Source organism: Dendrobates tinctorius, unplaced genomic scaffold (assembly GCF_039654945.1).
Source record: "Dendrobates tinctorius isolate UK_male_01 unplaced genomic scaffold, ASM3965494v1 ptg000397l, whole genome shotgun sequence".
Lineage (NCBI taxonomy): Eukaryota > Metazoa > Chordata > Amphibia > Anura > Dendrobatidae > Dendrobates > Dendrobates tinctorius.
Genome location: NW_027362063.1, coordinates 902,459 through 921,252, shown reverse-complemented (window position 1 = coordinate 921,252; position 18,794 = coordinate 902,459). Strand labels below are relative to the sequence as shown.

The 18,794-nt window shown below is 46.6% G+C and overlaps 1 protein-coding gene across 1 annotated transcript in view; it reads right to left on the bottom strand.

Moving 5' to 3' along the window:
• The window catches only part of GGT5 (gamma-glutamyltransferase 5), a 312,974-nt gene that overhangs the window by 19,307 nt on the left and 274,873 nt on the right, over window positions 1-18,794 (bottom strand). The window contains exon 11 of the mRNA XM_073563774.1: window positions 7,086-7,196. Coding sequence (XP_073419875.1) covers window positions 7,086-7,196 — 111 coding nt within the window. The remainder of the gene's footprint in view (window positions 1-7,085; window positions 7,197-18,794) is intronic.

The window sequence follows — 18,794 nt, the reverse complement described above, 5'->3', positions numbered from 1 at the left end:
AAACTGCCTCCAAGTAGGCCTCAGCCTACAAAATGACAATCCCTGGGCTCCAACATCGTCAGTTGTTGCTCGGAAGTGCTGTCCACACAGAAAAACACACTCGTTCATGTGAAAGTGGGGTTCGGTAACGTCAGCTGATCCCCTGCTGTGTGGAGGGCAAAGTGTCCTGCTCCCTCCAAAGTCAAAATACCTCAGCTTTACACCTGGCTCCTAGTAGGCCTCGGCCTGCACCATGATTGTCCCTGGGCTCCAACAACGCCAGTTGGTGCTCGGAAGTGCTGTCCACACAGAAAAACACTCGTTCATGTGAAAGTGGGGGTCGGTAACGTCAGCTGATCCCCTGCTGTGTGGAGGGCAAACTGCTGCTGCCTCCAAATTGTAACTACTTCAGATTTAAACATTCTCTGATTTGGCCTCTGTCTCCACTCTGTCTCTAGTATTTCCCCTGACCTCCAACACCGCCAGTTCCTGCTCACAGTTGCCGTCCACGCATTCCACACGTGTTCCTGTGTTACTGGGGTTCTGTAACGTCAGCAGATCCCCCAATATGTGTCCGCCACTGTCTCCTGCGCTGTCCACCTTCCCACTGCAAGCGGTGGGAATGTGGACAGAGCAGGAGACAGTGGCAGACACACATCAGGGGATCTGCTGACATTACAGAATCCCAGTAACACAGGAACACGTGTGGATTGGGCAGACGGCTGCTGTACGCATAAACTGGCGGTGTTGGTGGTCACGTGAAATCCTGGAAACAGAGTGGAGACAGATGCCTAATTGGAGCATGTTGACAGTCTGTTGTAGCCTACAAACAATCTAAAACTACCACCAAGTAGGCCTCGGCCTACACCATGATTGTCCCTGGGCTCCAACAACGCCAGTTGGTGCTCGGCAGTGTCTTTGGCACGGGGACTCCCTGTTGCCCAGCCTGGTTCCAGCACGCCTGCTGTTTCCGGGTAGTGTCAAGGTCACTATGCCACCAATCCGTTGTCCTGTCGTCTTGCGGCCGGGTTAGCCGACTCTACGGTGCCTGCAGTTTAGGTGACTCCTATGTGGGCTGCGGGAACTGGCACTGAAGGCTGGATCCGTAGTGCCAATGGGACATGGACCCCCTGTAGGACTGTGGGTTTCGGTAACTGCGGCCGGCTTCTGGCCTGGCTACTTTGCTTTGAATGGGTACCTTCTGCTACCCACCCGGGTTCCAGCACTGTCTGCTGGTTCTCGCCAGAGCCTTTGGCCTAGGTGCCTCCATCTCGGTATCCGAGGTCCAGCACCATCAGCTGGTCCTTGGTAGTGCTTTCTAGCACAGGTACCTCCTGCCTAGTAACCGTGGTCCAGCACCGTCAGCTGTTCCTCGGTAGTGCCATTGGCTCTTGTAGCTTTTGCTACCCATCTGGGTTCCAGCACTGTCAGCTGGTTCTCGGCAGTGTCTTTGGCACGGGTACTCCCTGTTGCCCAGCCTGGTTTCAGCACGCCTGCTGTTTCCGGGTAGTGTCAAGGTCACTATGCCACCAATCCGTTGTCCTGTCGTCTTGCGGCCGGGTTAGCCGACTCTACGGTGCCTGCAGTTTAGGTGACTCCTATGTGGCCTGCGGGAACTGGCACTGAAGGCTGGATCCGTAGTGCCAATGGGACATGGACCCCCTGTAGGACTGTGGGTTTCGGTAACTGCGGCCGGCTTGCGGCCTGGCTACTTTGCTTTGAATGGGTACCTTCTGCTACCCACCCGGGTTCCAGCACTGTCTGCTGGTTCTCACCAGAGCCTTTGGCCTAGGTGCCTCCATCTCGGTATCCGAGGTCCAGCACCGTCAGCTGGTCCTTGGTAGTGCTTTCTAGCACAGGTACCTCCTGCCTAGTAACCGTGGTCCAGCACCGTCAGCTGTTCCTCGGTAGTGCCATTGGCTCTTGTAGCTTTTGCTACGCATCTGGGTTCCAGCACCGTCAGCTGGTTCTCGGCAGTGTCTTTGGCACGGGTACTCCCTGTTGCCCAGCCTGGTTCCAGCATGCCTGCTGTTTCCGGGTAGTGTCAAGGTCACTATGCCACCAATCCGTTGTCCTGTCGTCTTGCGGCCGGGTTAGCCGACTCTACGGTACCTGCAGTTTAGTTGACTCCTATGTGGGCTGCGGGAACTGGCACTGAAGGCTGGATCCGTAGTGCCAATGGGACATGGACCCCCTGTAGGACTGTGGGTTTCGGTAACTGCGGCCGGCTTGCGGCCTGGCTACTTTGCTTTGAATGGGTACCTTCTGCTACCCACCCGGGTTCCAGCACTGTCTGCTGGTTCTCGCCAGAGCCTTTGGCCTAGGTGCCTCCATCTCGGTATCCGAAGTCCAGCACCGTCAGCTGGTCCTTGGTAGTGCTTTTTAGCACAGGTACCTTCTGCTTAGTAACCGTGGTCCAGGACCGTCAGTTGGTCCTCGGTAGTGCCATTGGCTCTTGTTCCTTCTGCTACCCATTCGGGTGCCAGCACTGTCTGCTGGTTCTCGCCACAGCCTTTGGCCTAGGTGCCTCCATCTCGGTATCTGAGGTCCAGCACCGTCAGCTGGTCCTTGGTAGTGCTTTTTAGCACAGGTACCTTCTGCTTAGTAACCGTGGTCCAGCACCGTCAGTTGGTCCTCAGAAGTGCCATTGGCTCTTGTTCCTTCTGCTACCCATCCGGGTGCCAGCACTGTCTGCTGGTTCTCGCCAGTTTCTCAGCCTTCTTGTACCTTCTGCTACATTTCCAAGATCAAGCTTTTTGAAATTGTCTTTGGTAATCCTTATTGATCTCCATGACGACGACCCTGATGACGACGACCCTGAAGACCACACCAAAGAAGACCAGAAATATGACCCTAAATAATAAGACCAAGAGGACAAAGAACATGAAGACAACCACCAAGATACAGAACAAAAGACAGAAGAACAAGAAGCAGAAGAAGCAAAAGCAGAAGAACAGAAAGCAGAAGAACATTAAGCATAAGACTAAAAATCAGCATAGAAGAAATCAAAATTATAAGCAGAAGAAGACTAAGCAGTAAATAGGGGTGAGTCCGTTCCTCCTCGTGGTGCCCCTGGAAAATGCCTGCTGCTGCAGGCCAAACTGAACGCGGACAAATCCTGTTGTAAATCTTTAGTGACAGGCAGAACGTAAGGTGTAATCTTATAACTTTTATAGATAAGTACTACAGGAATGCCTGTCACCATAAGAAAATGAAGACAAAGAAGAATAGGAAGAAGATGAAGAAATAGCATATTAAAATTGATAATAGCTGAATAAGAAGAATATGAAGAATGGAAAAAAAAATTAATGGGAAGAAGATGAAGAAGAAGAAGATGAATAAGGTGAAGAAAAAGTTGATGAAAAAAATGCTACTGCTGCGGATCATGAAGGAGAAAGTGTGGGAGAAGTACAAAAGAACGTGAAGAGCATGGAAGTTGTGAAACATACATATCTGACAAAATATAAAAAAGGTTAACATAGTCAATATCTTTTTAACTCCGAACGTACTGAAAAAAAAAATTGGAATTAATGCTATGCCATGTGATTTGAATAAACCACTATGCTTTTAATGTCTCCTCCACCTCCCACAATACATTCTACATGATTCTTATTTGTTTTCAATTATGTAGAATTAGCCAACAAGGAAATAAAGGGCTTTTTTTAATTCCGATACCGGAAGTCCCATTGACTTGAATGGGACTTCCGGTATTGGAATCGGCGATACCCGATATTTTTTTCGTATCGGGCGATACCATCCGATACGATATTTTTGGGTATCGAACGGTATCGCTCAACACTAGTAATTATATTGCAGATGGTTTTGCTAATTGTGCTGGCGGCTTTATAATTTGTTTATTTATGTATTAGTGGAGCTCCACATATTAGCTGTTCCATATGGATTTTTTCAGAGCAAGGGGGGGGGGGTGTCATCACCAACATGTTGTATGCCTGTTTTTAGATGTTTTTAATATTCCTTTTTTGTATGTCCTAGGTTCCTAATAAAGTTATATGTGTATTTAAAATTACATTGCATCAGGTGTGCACGCCATTTTTTGTTTGGTCTTTTTTTCTTCTTAAGTACACACTTGATCTCCATACAAGGTGTGGCACCCTGTTATTGATGTATGTCACGGACATGGTTTGTGGAACCACTGTGCCACGGACCGTGGAAAGCCTGGAGGGGCTTGACTAGGCGAACACCTGACTGATCACTAGAGCCTCTGATGGTGAGGTTAGACTTGGCTCCCGATGAACGCCATGTGCCACACTCCAGGACAGAAGTGCAGCAGCTGGACCCGGAGGACAGACTAGAAGGAGCAGCTGGCCAGGTTTGTATTAGAATGCTGCAGACAGTTTGCATCCGAGTGCAGCAGAGTTCGCACCTGAGTGCAGCAGACAGGGTTTGTATCAGAGTGCAGCAGACATGGTCTGCATTACAGTGCAGCAGGCAGGATCTGCAGTAGAGTGCAGCTGTGACTGGTATGCAGCCTTACACAACTTACACTGCAAAACAGGAAGGTTGCTCAGGCACCTCCCCAGTGGGGAGGAAGCATATATGCATGGAAAGATATGTTCAGCTCACCCCTTAAATACTCTTGATGTCTTCGGAGCAAGGATCACGTCCCTGTGAGACGATACATAGCAAATATTTTTGAAGAAAAGATCCAGCTATGAAGGATAATAAAATCCAAAACTTTTATTCCAAATTCAGATAAAATCCAAAGAACCCGACCGGTAGTCCCGGAGGAAAGGTTGCCTCTGGATTTTATTATCCTTCATAGCTGGATCTTTTCTTCAAGAATAAAGGAAGCATACTGTATATACATAATGTCCCACAGCTATTGGCTGGGGAGGAAATAGTAAGTGCACACGCTGACCCTTTAAAAGGGCGGGAGTGCATGCGCGCATGCCCTAAGGAAATGGCTAGAGGACTGGCTGGAAGCATGCAGAGCATGGAGAAGGGAAGAACTGACCGCAGCACAGGTGAGTGAAGAGACATGCTGGAGACCCTGCCTGTCAGAGCAGGACTCCGGCGTGGTGCTAACAATGTATTAACTAATTTCTTGTTGATGCAGGTGCACCCTATTCATCCTCCTATATTGGCTCCTTACAACAGTTACAATATCTCATGTGATGCTTTGTGAAAATTAATTGCTCATCTCAGTGGCTGACAGAGGAAGAGCGCTCCCCTTGTACTACATTGCCCATACTTTCTTCATGTGATGCAACCAGAGACATAACAATGGTTTTATAGAATAGCAGTGGTGGGGGCTGGTGGTTTGCTCCATGACACTCCAAGGGTTAAATGCATTTGATATTTATGTATGTTATAAAAAGATGATACCCACTGGGGCTGCAGTTAGCTTAGAAAGGGATAGTTTAGAAGGGGAAAACTGAGAATTAGTGGGAAATCCAGGAATTGACAGAGCCAGTTAGAGTGTGGAGAGCAGTGTGTGATGTAGCAGGCCTAAGTCAGAGGCTGCTAGGGACAGTGTATTCCTGTAAATACCCTTCCATGTGATTCTGTTTAATTGCCTGGGGCAACATCGCTATGAACGACTGGGGGCCTGGGGCGAACTCAACCTGTGAAGCTACAGTAAAGGCCTTAGCAGAGTCAAGAGCCACCCCCTCCCTGGCGTGGGCGGAAGTCGGCATGAGTTGTGTTGGAAGGGGTGGGGGCATCAATTTAGTAGGGTGGTACTGTCTTGGGGACATTTGTATAGCCAAGTTAGTGGAGGGACCCTCAGTTCCTGCTCACAGGAGTCAAGAATAGTCCCGCCCACCCTTTATGGTAATTTGGTATGTTTTTGTTGTGGACTTTAGGGGAAATTCTTGGGTCATGGTGGCTGTTTGGTGGTTGGGGGGGTCCTTGAATTTGGTTATAAATTGGTTTGGGGGGATCCATTGTGATATGGATTCCTCAATTTGGAATTAAAATATGGGTCTGGATCTGATGTATTTTTGGGGAGATTTACAGCAAAGGATTGTTGGATCCCTGGGGAGTTTAAGTGAACAATGTATCCCTTGTGGTTATGGTGATCCCGAGCCAGTGGGATAATAACTGGGAGTAATTTATGGTCTATTTTATGTTTACATTTTTATGTTTGGTAATCATTAGATTTTGAGAGCTTCAAGGTCCCCTCCCCCTCTTTTTACCATTGTATGTTTGTTTAAATAAAAGCTGCTGTGGCCATAATTATCCAAAATTTATGGTGTCATCGTTTCATTTTAAGGGGTAGTAAGTAAAGAGAGTTATGGGGCAAGTTAGTCAGGGTAAAAATAATATGGGGTTATCCCACCGAAATTCATCGACAATACCAGTGTCAAGAGAAAGATGGACTCAGACTACATGGGGCAGAAGGTATTGCAATCCGAATATACTGCTAGTAGTGAAGAAGACTCCTTAGGCCTAGAGAAGCCAGTGAGAGGGAAATTCTACCTATACCGAGTACTAGGGCTGAAGTTGTATCCGGTACCTGTGGGAAAGATGACAACCCGTTGGGCCTTATCCTCTACATCTGCCTGTAAATACTGCTATATTCACCAAGTAACCGTTTGGTTGTTTTTATAAACCTTGTGTCTCCTGGATTAATTGCTGCCCTGGTTCCAGAAGAGGGATTCGTGGACTCAGAAGAAAAGGCCTGCAGCCCTAAAGTAAGTGTGATGCACCCCACACACAGCAGCACATCTGGACTGGGACGCGAGATGGTCAGTAGGATGCCAAAGCGAGTGGGAACAGAAGCTTGCCCATGACTACCTCACTTTGGCATCTTACAAAAGGCTTCCACATATGGAAGTCCGTTACACCTGCCAGTAGCAGTGTAGAATATGCTGTTCGTCATTGTAACACACAGTAATACAGAAATATTGCAGTATAATATGCCAGCAATCAAAAGTTCTGTCAATGTTCAAGTACTGTAGGGATACTAGGTAAAAAAGATAAAAAGAAAATAATTTAGGGAAACAAATTCAATAAAAATTAAGCAAAATTCCCTTTTACATATCAAATCAGCATGACATATTAAATGCAAATTGCACGCACTGCATGTTACCATCTGCAGCACCATCAGCCAACTTAAATTCCTAGTAGTGGCCCCTGCTTACCGGACTGAAAGATTCTTCAAAGTCCAGTGAATTGTCCACTTGTACATGGAACACAGGAGCTGCAATCGCTTCCGTCATGTTATAGCCGAACCACAACTTGTTCATAATGGCCTAAAATGAAGATAAATATTTCACTGATGATGAGTGGAAACAAAGTATTGTCAGTAATAACAGAATCACGGCATAATGTACAGCTCAATTAAACCTCAGAAGCAAGTAACAAAAAATCATGTTCCATAACAGAAGTGTATTAGTCCTCATTCTAAAGCTTCAATCAGACATCTGTCAGGGACGTCTATGTTCTATCTGTAATTTTAACAGACAGAACCCATACCCATTTTAGTCCATAGAGATGTTCACATACAGTATACGTGGTATGTTGTGCACTGTGCGTACACAGAAAAATCAGACGTGTGTTTTTGAGTCATGGATCAAAATGACCCATACAAGTCTATGGGTCCGTGAAAATCACAGACTGCGCACAGATGGCATCAGTGTACAATCTGTGTGCTTTCTGTAATTAACATTGTAATGAAACAAGGGATTAGAAAATGTCAGACACTTATATAAAGTAAAAATATATACCTTGTTAGATAATATAATTAATTAAAACACTTAAAAAGAACAAAGACAAAAGTAACATGGTACTGACAAAATGGCTACAATAAGTTACACGAACTGTGAAAAATATTATACAGGTAGGGCCATTTATAAACCTAAACAAAATGGGAATGGTTGGTGATATCAATTTCCTGTTTGTGGCACATTAGTATATGGGGGGGGACTTTTCAAGTTAGGTGGTTACCATGGTGGCCATTTTGAAGTCGGCCATTTTGGATCCAACTTTGTAAATGGCCCACCAAGGTGTATCCACATAAATGGCCCACCCTGTACATAGTTGCATTGAATGTGGTAGGTCTCAGCAGCTGAATTGGCTAATGTCCCAAACAAAATATGTTCTGATTATGTATTGTAATATAACTATTCAAAAATAAAAATAGTGCCAGAAATATGCCCCAAACTAAGCCTAAGCAAAACGCATGTTGGGTGCATTGTCTCATAAATGAGTTACCATATTCTTCTATCACTTGTCCTTTATTCGACAGACAAGTCATTTAATATACTTGCATGTTCATTTCCACACATATTCTATTTTTCTCTCTGTATACTCATATGTAAACTCATATGAGTAGCCTTGTACTTAATATTAACATCACTATTCGACATATACCATATTTTTCGGATTATAAGACGCATTTTTTTCCCCCATGAAGGTGCGTCTTATAATTCGGATATACCTTACCGGTACCATTGCTGCAGGCCGCGGGCTGGGATGATGACTCAAAACTTCATAGTGCTGCATGCACTGCACTAAGAATCCATAGCACTGCTTCAAATCCCTATAGTACCGTGGCGCATCAGACAGGACAGGTTCCACTCAGAAGCATAAGTTTCAAGTTGAATAGGCACAGCCGTAGGTACTGCGACTTGGACTGCCACAGTTGACGTCAAAGCTTCCAATCGAGTATCTAGTTCCTGCAGATAAAACTAAATTTTCTCCAGGTTCTCTCACTGGTAGCTCAACTGCCAATACAGTTCCGAGCGCAAAGAGGACTGGGGATCTGCAGGGCCCATGGCCGAAGCAAACTCAGGCTCTGTTCAGACTACTAGATTCTAGACCCTCTACAGAATGGTTACTGACAAGGACATGGACTTGAGCTACGTTCAGACTACTAGGCTCAGAATCCATGAGTAGAATGGTTACTGACATGGAGTTACAGACAGGGCTCATGCAGAGACTGATAGGACAGTCCAGATACGTGGAATACTCGGATAGGCAAACGTTCAGACACACAGGTCTCGGGTTCTGATTCAGGTACTTGCAGCACAAGGGACAGCGGACAAGGTTCAGGCACTGGCTGCACAGAGACCAGGGGTTCGAGTTTCAGACACTGGCCGCACACAGATCAGAGGACGAGGTTCAGGCAATGGCCACACTAGGACCAGGGACTATGGGTTCAGGACTTGCCACCAAGGACCAGGGACTTCATGTTCAGGTCACTAGCCACACCAGGACCATGGGATCTGACAACGCACTAGTTGCACCACTAACACATGAATGAAACTCATTGCTTTGGCACCTCCCTATTGGGGAGGGTGCATTTTAAACGATGCCTCCCAGCTTTTGGCTCGGGGCATTTTCGTTGTTACATGCTGGTCCTCTAAGAACAGGGCAGTGAAAGGGGGTACAGGGCCGGTTTGCTGTGGGACAGATTTGATTTCACTGTGCCCTGAAACTCCTTTTCTAAACAGGAGTCTGTCAGGAGTGTGTGGTGCTGTGGAGTTTGTTCTTTACTCACTGTTCCTTCAGGAGTCGTTTCTACCTCCTCATCCATGGGATCGGGTCCGGATGTAGCCTCAAATGTGCGTCACTGATCATCAATGTTTCAGGCAATTCTATTTGCAGAAACCTTGACATCGTAGTGATTGCTGTTCAGAATTGAACAGTCAATCTCAACGATCATAGTTGCAGGGAGGGGGCAAAATCTTCTGGGGCGACAAGTCTGGATACCCTGCTGTCAGAAACAGCAGGCATCTTCATGTGATCACCGTGCCTTCGGACACAATGGGCGCATGAATGACATAGCTTTCCTTCCCGACCATGATGTATAGATACGCAAATGTCATGAAGGGTTTAAGACACAGTACTTGGTTAATGAATTGCCCTGTAGGATTACAATAACATTGTAATGAATAAAATAAGATTTGCTATTTATTTATTTAGCTAATTTAATTATTTATGAAATACTGATGGTAAAACCTGATACTGACCAAACACTGATGAAACTTGGATAAAAAGACCATTTTTGCATACATGAAAAGTCACTGATGTCTGCATGAGGCCTTAATCACATATTTAATTAGCATTCATAATGTTATCGCACCGACAACGCTAACTGTTGCTGCTGGAAATCCTGCAGTAAGTTCACACACTGCTAGTGGTGACGTCAGTAAGGATACTGCAGTTCATCGGCTGTGAACCGCGATAACTTTACTGATGTCAGCGCTCGTCACAGCAGTGTGATTCATACCCTACTGTGTGTTCTGGGGGCTGTGTTGGCCGGTCACGTTACTGATGTCACCAATCATCACTGCCTCCGGATGTAGCAGAGTCAGGGATCATAGAGAGACCTCCTTGTTGGATTTATGGTGGACATCTTTGGATTATTACTTTTTTTAATGGTATTAAATGGGTCGGGGAGTGATTTTTACAATTAAAGGACTTTTCTATATGAGTGTGTTTATTTCTTTTGACTACAGGGGTGTCTTATAGACACATCTCCATTACTAACCCCTGGGCTTAATGTGAGCAGACATTACATAGCTGACATCAACCACAAAACCATTACCTTGTGTCACGAGGACCCGTCTTGTGTGACACGACCCGCAGGTCGATAATTAAAACAACAAGACATGGCACATGTAACTGTCCTGTGTGACACGACCCGCAGGCCGGTAACTAAAACAAGACACGAGGGAAGGGGAAAACAATTACAACGGTGGGTGCTATGATGAGTCACCGAAGGAGGAAAAAACAAAATACCAGCTAAGTCCAGAAAAACCAGAGAGGTTGGCAGCTATCAGATTGCAGACCCATGAACCTATCCACAACAACTAGCACTAGCCGTGGGGGGTTCCTACGGTGCCCTAGACCCCTCGATCACAGCCGGAGAACTATATAGCCTAAAGACAGAAAGGGGAAAAACTAAACTGCCCCAGAGCAGACCCCAAAGCAATAGGCAGCCCCCAACATATAATGACTGTGAAGCAAGATGAAAACACTAACACAGATAGAAAGATAGGTTGAGCAAATGATGGGGCCCAAGCTAACTACATAGGACAGGATAGGAAGGCTGCTGTCTGCCATCTGCAAAACCCCTATCAAAATGAGCCAACCGACTGATAGGAAAAACAGGCCCTGAAGATGCTAGGCTTCAAAATACTATATCAGCACTCAGGTATATTCTGAAGACAGAGCAAAATATCAACAGATCAGAGACAAAAATGGAATTCAGCTCACCCCCGGCCGGGGATGGCAGAACTCCCAAAAAATAAGGCAAAACAAAACAAAACTGAGGAGTACAAAGCAGAGCAGAAAAACTTAGCTTTGAGATGCAGGAATCAGACTGGTCTCCAAGAATCCAGCAGGAAAATCACCAGCCAGGAAGAAGGGCGTCGGCAGCCTTATATCCAGTCCTCAATTCCAGCCACCCAGTCATCATCTAGCTGCCCAGGTGTTTGGTAATCAGTCTCACTACCTTCCTTCACTAGAGGAGGGAGTTCATCAGACCTCAATGGTGAAGGGAAAAATGAACTCACAACAGTACCTCCCCCTTGAGGAGGGGTCACTGAACCCTCATCCATGCCACCAGGGCGATCCAGGTGAGCCCGATGAAAGGCACGCACCAATCTTTCGGCATGAATATCAGAGGCAGAGACCCAGGAATTATCCTCCTGACCATAACCCTTCCACTTAACCAAATACTGGAGTCTCCGTCTAGCCAGACGGGAATCCAGTATCTTCTCTACCTCATATTCCATGTTACCTTCAACCAATATAGGGTCAGGAGGTGCCACCACAGGAACTACTGGTTCAACAAACCTCTTCAACAAGGACTTATGAAACACATTATGAATTTTAAATGTGACAGGAAGAGCCAACCGAAAAGAGACCGGATTAATAATCTCCAAAATCTTGTAAGGTCCAATAAATCTAGGCTTAAACTTAGGAGAAGCCACCTTCATAGCGATATTTTTTGATGACAACCAACCATATCACCCACCTTAAACTGGGGACCAACGGTCCTACGCCGGTTGGAAAACCGCTGGGCCTTTTCCTGGGAGAGAGACAACTTATCCACTACTTGGTCCCAGATCTGGTGCATTCTCTCCACCACAGTGTCAACACCTGGGCAGGCAGAAGGCTCCACCTGCCCTGAAGAAAATCGAGGGTGAAACCCAAAGTTACAAAAAAAAGGTGACATCAAAGTGGCAGAACTAGCTCTATTATTTAAAGCAAATTCAGCCAAGGGCAAAAATGAAACCCAATCATCCTGATCGGCAGAAATAAAACATCTCAAATACGACTCCAAAGTCTGGTTTGTTCTCTCCGTCTGCCCATTGGTCTGAGGGTGAAACGCAGAGGAGAAGGACAACTGAATTCCCAGCTTGGAACAGAAAGTCCTCCAAAATCTAGACACAAACTGAACTCCTCTGTCAGATACAATGTTCTCAGGAATCCCGTGCAAGCGAACCACCTGTTGCAAAAACAAGGGCACCAACTCAGAGGAAGATGGCAACTTAGGGAGTGGTACAAGATGGACCATCTTAGAGAATCTATCACAAATCACCCAAATAACAGTCATTCTCTGAGAGACAGGCATATCAGGGATAAAAATCCATTGAAATATGGGTCCATGGCCTCCTGGGCACCGGCAAAGGCATCAACAAGCCACTAGAGCGAGAACAAGGTTTAGACCGGGAGCAAGTCCCACAGGACTGCACAAAATTCCTGACATCACGAGACAAGGTGGGCCACCAAAAAGATCGACTCACCAGATCTCTAGTACCAAAAATACCTGGATGACCAGCCAGTGCAGAGCAATGAACTTCAGACATCACTCTCTTCCTCCACTGGTCAGGAACATACAACTTTCCATTGGGACAACGCTCAGGTTTGTCCTCCTGAAACTCTTCCAGAGCACGTCTCAAATCGGGCGAGATGGCAGAAAGAACTACCCCCTCGCCTAAGATGGTAGCAGGCTTAGTCACAACAGGAGAATCAGCAAGGAAACTCCTAGAGAGGGCGTCTGCCTTGACATTCTTAGTGCCCGGAAGAAAAGAGACCACAAAATCAAAACGTGTGAAAAACAAGGCCCACCTAGCCTGTCTAGGATTCAAGCGCTTGGCCGACTCCAGGTAAATCAAATTCTTGTGGTCAGTAAGGACCACGACTTGGTGTTTGGCTCCCTCCAACCAATGTCTCCACTCCTCAAATGCCCATTTCATGGCCAACAGTTCCCGATTCCCCACATCATAGTTACGTTCGGATGGGGAGAACTTTCGGGAAAAGAAAGCACAAGGATTCATTTTAGATGTCACAGGATCTTTTTGGGACAACACCGCTCCTGCACCAAACTCAGAAGAGTCCACCTCCACCAGAAACGGGAGTGAGACATCAGGTTGCCGCAAAACTGGAGCAGAAGTGAATCTTCGCTTCAGCTCCTGAAAGGAAGAAACAGCCTCCGGAGACCAATTCAGCACATCAGCACCCTTCCTAGTCAAATCCGTCAATGGCTTGGCAATACCAGAAAAATTAGCTATAAATTTCCGATAAAAATTAGCAAAATCCAAAAACTTCTGGAGGGCCTTCAAAGAAGTGGGCTGAACCCAATCATAAATGGCCTGTACCTTGGCCGGGTCCATTTCAATAGTTGACGGAGACAAAATAAATCCCAAAAATGAAATCCTCTGTACTCCTAAAAGGCATTTCGATCCCTTGACATACAGGGAATTCTCCCTCAAAATCCGGAACACAGTCCGAACATGTTCCACATGAGAGTCCCAATTCTTGGAGAAGATCAAAATATCATCCATATAGATAATCAAAAATTTATCCACAAAGTCTCGGAATATATCGTTCATGAAGCACTGGAAGACAGAAGGGGCATTAGTGAGCCCAAAAGGCATCACCAGGTACTCAAAATGTCCCTCCGGAGTATTAAACGCTGTCTTCCATTCATCCCCATGCTTAATGCGAATAAGATTATACGCCCCCCTGAGGTCAAGCTTGGTAAACCAGCAAGCACCTTTAACTCTGGAGAATAGATCAGAAATCAGGGGTAACGGATACTGATATTTAACCGTAATTTTGTTGAGGGCACGATAGTCAATACAAGGCCTTAATGAACCATCCTTTTTAGCCACGAAAAAAAACCCAGCACCTAAGGGTGAAGAGGATGGTCTAATATGACCCTTCTCCAATGCCTCCTTAATATAGGATCGCATAGCCTAGTGTTCGGGTACAGATAAATTGAAAAGCCGACCCTTGGGGAATTTACACCCTGGGTTCAGCTCAATAGCACAGTCATAACTCCTATGAGGAGGCAAAGACGCAGACTCATTCTCACTAAATACATCATAGAAGTCAGCCAAATAGTCAGGAACATCATGTGACTGGGGAGAGGTGGAGAAAACAGGAGCATCACTAAGGGCACACCGACAACCCCAACTCACCACAGACAAAGATTTCCAATCCAGAACTGGATTATGGATTTGCAACCAGTGAAACCCCAGAATAATGGTATCATGCAAATTATGCAACACCAAAAATCTGCAATTTTCTTGGTCTGGGGCGACCCGCATTACCACCTGGGTCCAAAACTGAGGTTTATTCTTCGCCAAAGGAGTAGCATCAATCCCCCTCAAAGGGATAGGCGTCTGCAGAGGTGTCATCGGAAATCCACAACGTTTAGCAAAATCCAAGTCCATTAGGTTTAGCGCTGCTCCCGAATCCACAAAAGCCTTGGCGCAAAATGTGGACAGGGAGCAGATCAGAGTAATTGCCTGAAGAAACTTAGGTTGAACACCACCCACAGAAAACGTGTATGCACAACGTTTCTCTCGTTTAGGGCAGACAGAAATAATATGCAAGGCATCTCCACAAAAAAAACACAGCTTATTACACCTTCTGAACTCCTGACGTTGCGCCCTAGACAAAACTCTATCACATTGCATAGGTTCAGACATTTGTTCAACAGGTGGTAACATCTCTCGTGTAGTTTTGCGTTCACGTAAACGCCGATCCACCTGAATGGCTAATGACATAGAATCGTCAAGACCAGAGGGAACAGGAAATCCCACTATAGTATCTTTTACAGTTTCTGACAAACCCTTCCGAAAGAGGGCTGCCAAGGCACCATCATTCCAGGTAGTAAGGACCGCCCACTTTCGGAATTTTTGAGAGTACAACTCTGCCGAATCCCGACCCTGGCTTAATGCCAACAGGGTCTTTTCAGCCTGATCAATAGCATTAGGTTCATCATACAACAACCCCAAGGCTTGAAAAAATGCATTCACATTATTCAGAATAGGATCATCAGGTTTCAAAGAAAACGCCCAATCCTGGGGATCGCCGCGCAGCAAAGAGATGACAATTTTAACCTGCTGCGCGGAGTTCCCCGACGAGTTAGGCTTCAAGGCAAAAAATAATTTACAATTATTCTTGAAATTCAAGAATTTAGACCGATCCCCCAAAAATACATCAGGAGAAGGAATCTTTGGTTCAGCAGCATGTGAATGAGCAAGATAGGCATAAATTCCCCGCACTTCAGCAGCGAGCTGCTCCACACGATCAGACAATTACTTCATCTCCATTGAGAGAAAAATTCCCCCTACGGCCTCAGAGATATAGAGGAAAAAATATGCACACAAAAAAAAAAAATTCTGACACCTTTTCTTTTTTACAATTCTCTCCTGCTATTGAGTACCCTAGGATCTGCGGTATGGCTGGTGATTCTGTTATGATGAGTCACCGAAGGAGGAAAAAACAAAATACCAGCTAAGTCCAGAAAAACCAGAGAGGTTGGCAGCTAACGGATCGCAGACCCCTGAACCTATCCACAACAACTAGCACTAGCCGTGGGGGGTTCCTACGGTGCCCTAGACCCCTCGATCACAGCCGGAGAACTATATAGCCTAAAGACAGAAAGGGGAAAAACTAAACTGCCCCAGAGCAGACCCCAAAGCAATAGGCAGCCCCCAACATATAATGACGGTGAAGCAAGATGAAAACACTAACACGGATAGAAAGATAGGTTGAGCAAATGATGGGGCCCAAGCTAACTTCATAGGACCGGATAGGAAAGCTGCTGTCTGCCATCCGCAAAAATCCTATCAAAATGAGCCAACCGACTGATAGGAAAAACAGGCCCTGAAGTCGCTAGGCTTCAAAAGACTATATCAGCACTCCGGTATATTCTGAAGACAGAGCAAAAGATCAACAGATCAGAGACAAAAATGGAATTCAGCTCACCCCCGGCCGGGGATGGCAGAACTCCCAAAAAATAAGGCAAAACAAAAACAAAACTGAGGAGTACAAAGCAGAGCAGAAAAACTTAGCTTTGAGATGCAGGAATCAGACTGGTCTCCAAGAATCCAGCAGGAAAATCACCAGCCAGGAAGAAGGGCGTCGGCAGCCTTATATCCAGTCCTCAATTCCAGCCACCCAGTCATCATCTAGCTGCCCAGGTGTTTGGTAATCAGTCTCACTACCTTCCTTCACTAGAGGAGGGAGTTCATCAGACCTCAATGTTGAAGGGAAAAATGAACTCACAACAGGTGGGCCCTGCGATAGGGAACGGGGACGTGGAGACCTCCTGCACTCCCCTGAGTCAGTGTCCCTCACACTCCTAACGTTCCCTATACAGGCTCCTCACCTGTCGCCGAGCCGGAACCTGTCACACTAGCACACCCTACACCTATCCCTTGCTAGGGAGCTGGGTGGTGCAGGCACTGGCCCCACTGATGTACTAATACACACCAGGGAAAAATACAAACAGGGATAACACCACTTAGCTTTGCTCTGTTGCTATTGCTCCCAGCAACAGAGTCCACCACCAGAATGCAGCTTTCCTCCAGAATAGCTGCTACTTCTCCAAGCTTTGTCAGAGCTGCAAGGAACACCTCTCTGTAAATCCTTCCTTCACCAGACTTTACACCAGAGCTCCCCTGAGCTGCTCTCTGTAGTTCCTTCCTTCACCAGTCTTGGTTGGAAATGAGTAATATCACCAACAGTGATTGCAACCACCTGACACTCTTTTATAGGTAAGAGCCAACAATCACACCTGCTTCATAATCACGTGCACAAAACTAAAGGAACCAGAGTGCAATGACCCTAATGGCCACCGGGGCAAAACTAGAACTGAAACCACACAGTGCAATGACCCTAATGGCCACCGGGGCAAAAACTAACTTTAAGCACAAGCTTAAGGAAAAAAAAAGCTTACTAGTGCTTTTATCTGTCATGATCCAGCATGGATCATGACAGTACCCTCCCTTAATGAGGGGTCTCTGGACCCTCAAGACCGCTCCTCATCAGGGAACCACCTACAGAGGTAGGGGAGCCATGCGGAGACACAAAAAATGACATTACGTTACCCCCGATTATTCCTCCTCTTCTTCAAGCCTGTGAAGACTCTCTGCAGAGAAGTTGGAGGCCGACATCTCTTCACAGACTCCCACAGACTTTTCTTCAGGACCATGACTTCTCCAGTCCACTAGAAGAAAAGTGACATCTCTCACCATCTTCACGACTAGGATGCTTCTCTCCATCAAGCCATCCTTAGCATAGGATGAAGCGAGCGTATTACCAGGAACTTGACATTGGGAAGTCTCTCTCTGTTCATTGAGATTGGCTACCACCTCGGAGAATTCAAGGACCAACTGGAGTTCTTCCTCCTGGTTGGTGGAACGCAGAGACTTGGAAGATCCCACTTCCTTGACGTTCTCTTCAATCATCCACCTAGAAACTGAAGATACGTTTTCAGAGTTCATCTTCAGTCTGGTCTCCAAGACGATATGGCTGTTAGGGTGCCCGAGGATGAACCCACTGGACCACGGCAACGAACCTCCCCTGGGCGAGTGGACCAGGTGGACCACCCCCTATACAGGGAGTGTTAGGGACAGGCCAAGGGAAGACTATTACCATGGCAGCAGGTACCCAGACAGCCAAAGACACAGGGTAGAGCGGCCAGGAGACAGGATACTGGACCGGGGTAGGATGGCACGAGCCCCGTAGACGGGACCAGGGTAGGAAGGCAGGAACACAGGAGACTGGAACCGGGTAGGACAGCAGAAACACAGGATACTGGACCAAGGTAGGACGGCAGGAACACAGTAGACTGGACCAGGGTAGGACGGCCTTGAAGGGTCCAATAAACAGAGGACCCAATTTGTGTGAAGGGAGCCTAAGGCGGATGAACCTGGAGGATAACCACACTCTATCGCCAGGGTGGTAGAGAGGTGGGTCCAAGCGCCTCTTGTCTGTGTGTCTCTTCATCTTAACCTGAGCTTGTTCGAGGGCGGTTTTGGTCTCCTGCCAGATCCTGGAAAACTCCCCAGACAGAAGATCAGCGGCCGGCACACCCGAGACAGGGGGAACTGGAAGCGGTACGCCTGGATGCAGACCGTAGACAATAAAGAAGGGAGACTTGGCTGAAGATTCGTTAGCTTGGTTGTTGTACGCAAATTCGGCCCATGGGAGCAGGTCTGACCAGTCGTTCTGGTGAGCGTTGGAAAAATGACGGAGGTAATTAACAAAAATTTGGTTGGTACGCTCTGCTTGACCGTTAGTTTGAGGGTGATATGCAGAGGAGAAATCCAGTGTGACGTCCATAAACTTGCAGATCGCCCTCCAAAATCGGGAGGTGAACTGGACTCCTCTATCAGAGACAATACTTTGGGGAAGACCGTGGAGACGAAAAATATGGTAGATAAAAATCTTCGCCAATTCAGGAGCCGAGGGTAATCCAGACAGGGGAACGAAATGAGCCATCTTGGAGAACCTGTCCACAACGACTAAGATGACCGTATATCCAGAGGAACGAGGCAGGTCAGTGATGAAATCCATGGCAATGTGCTTGCCTGGGG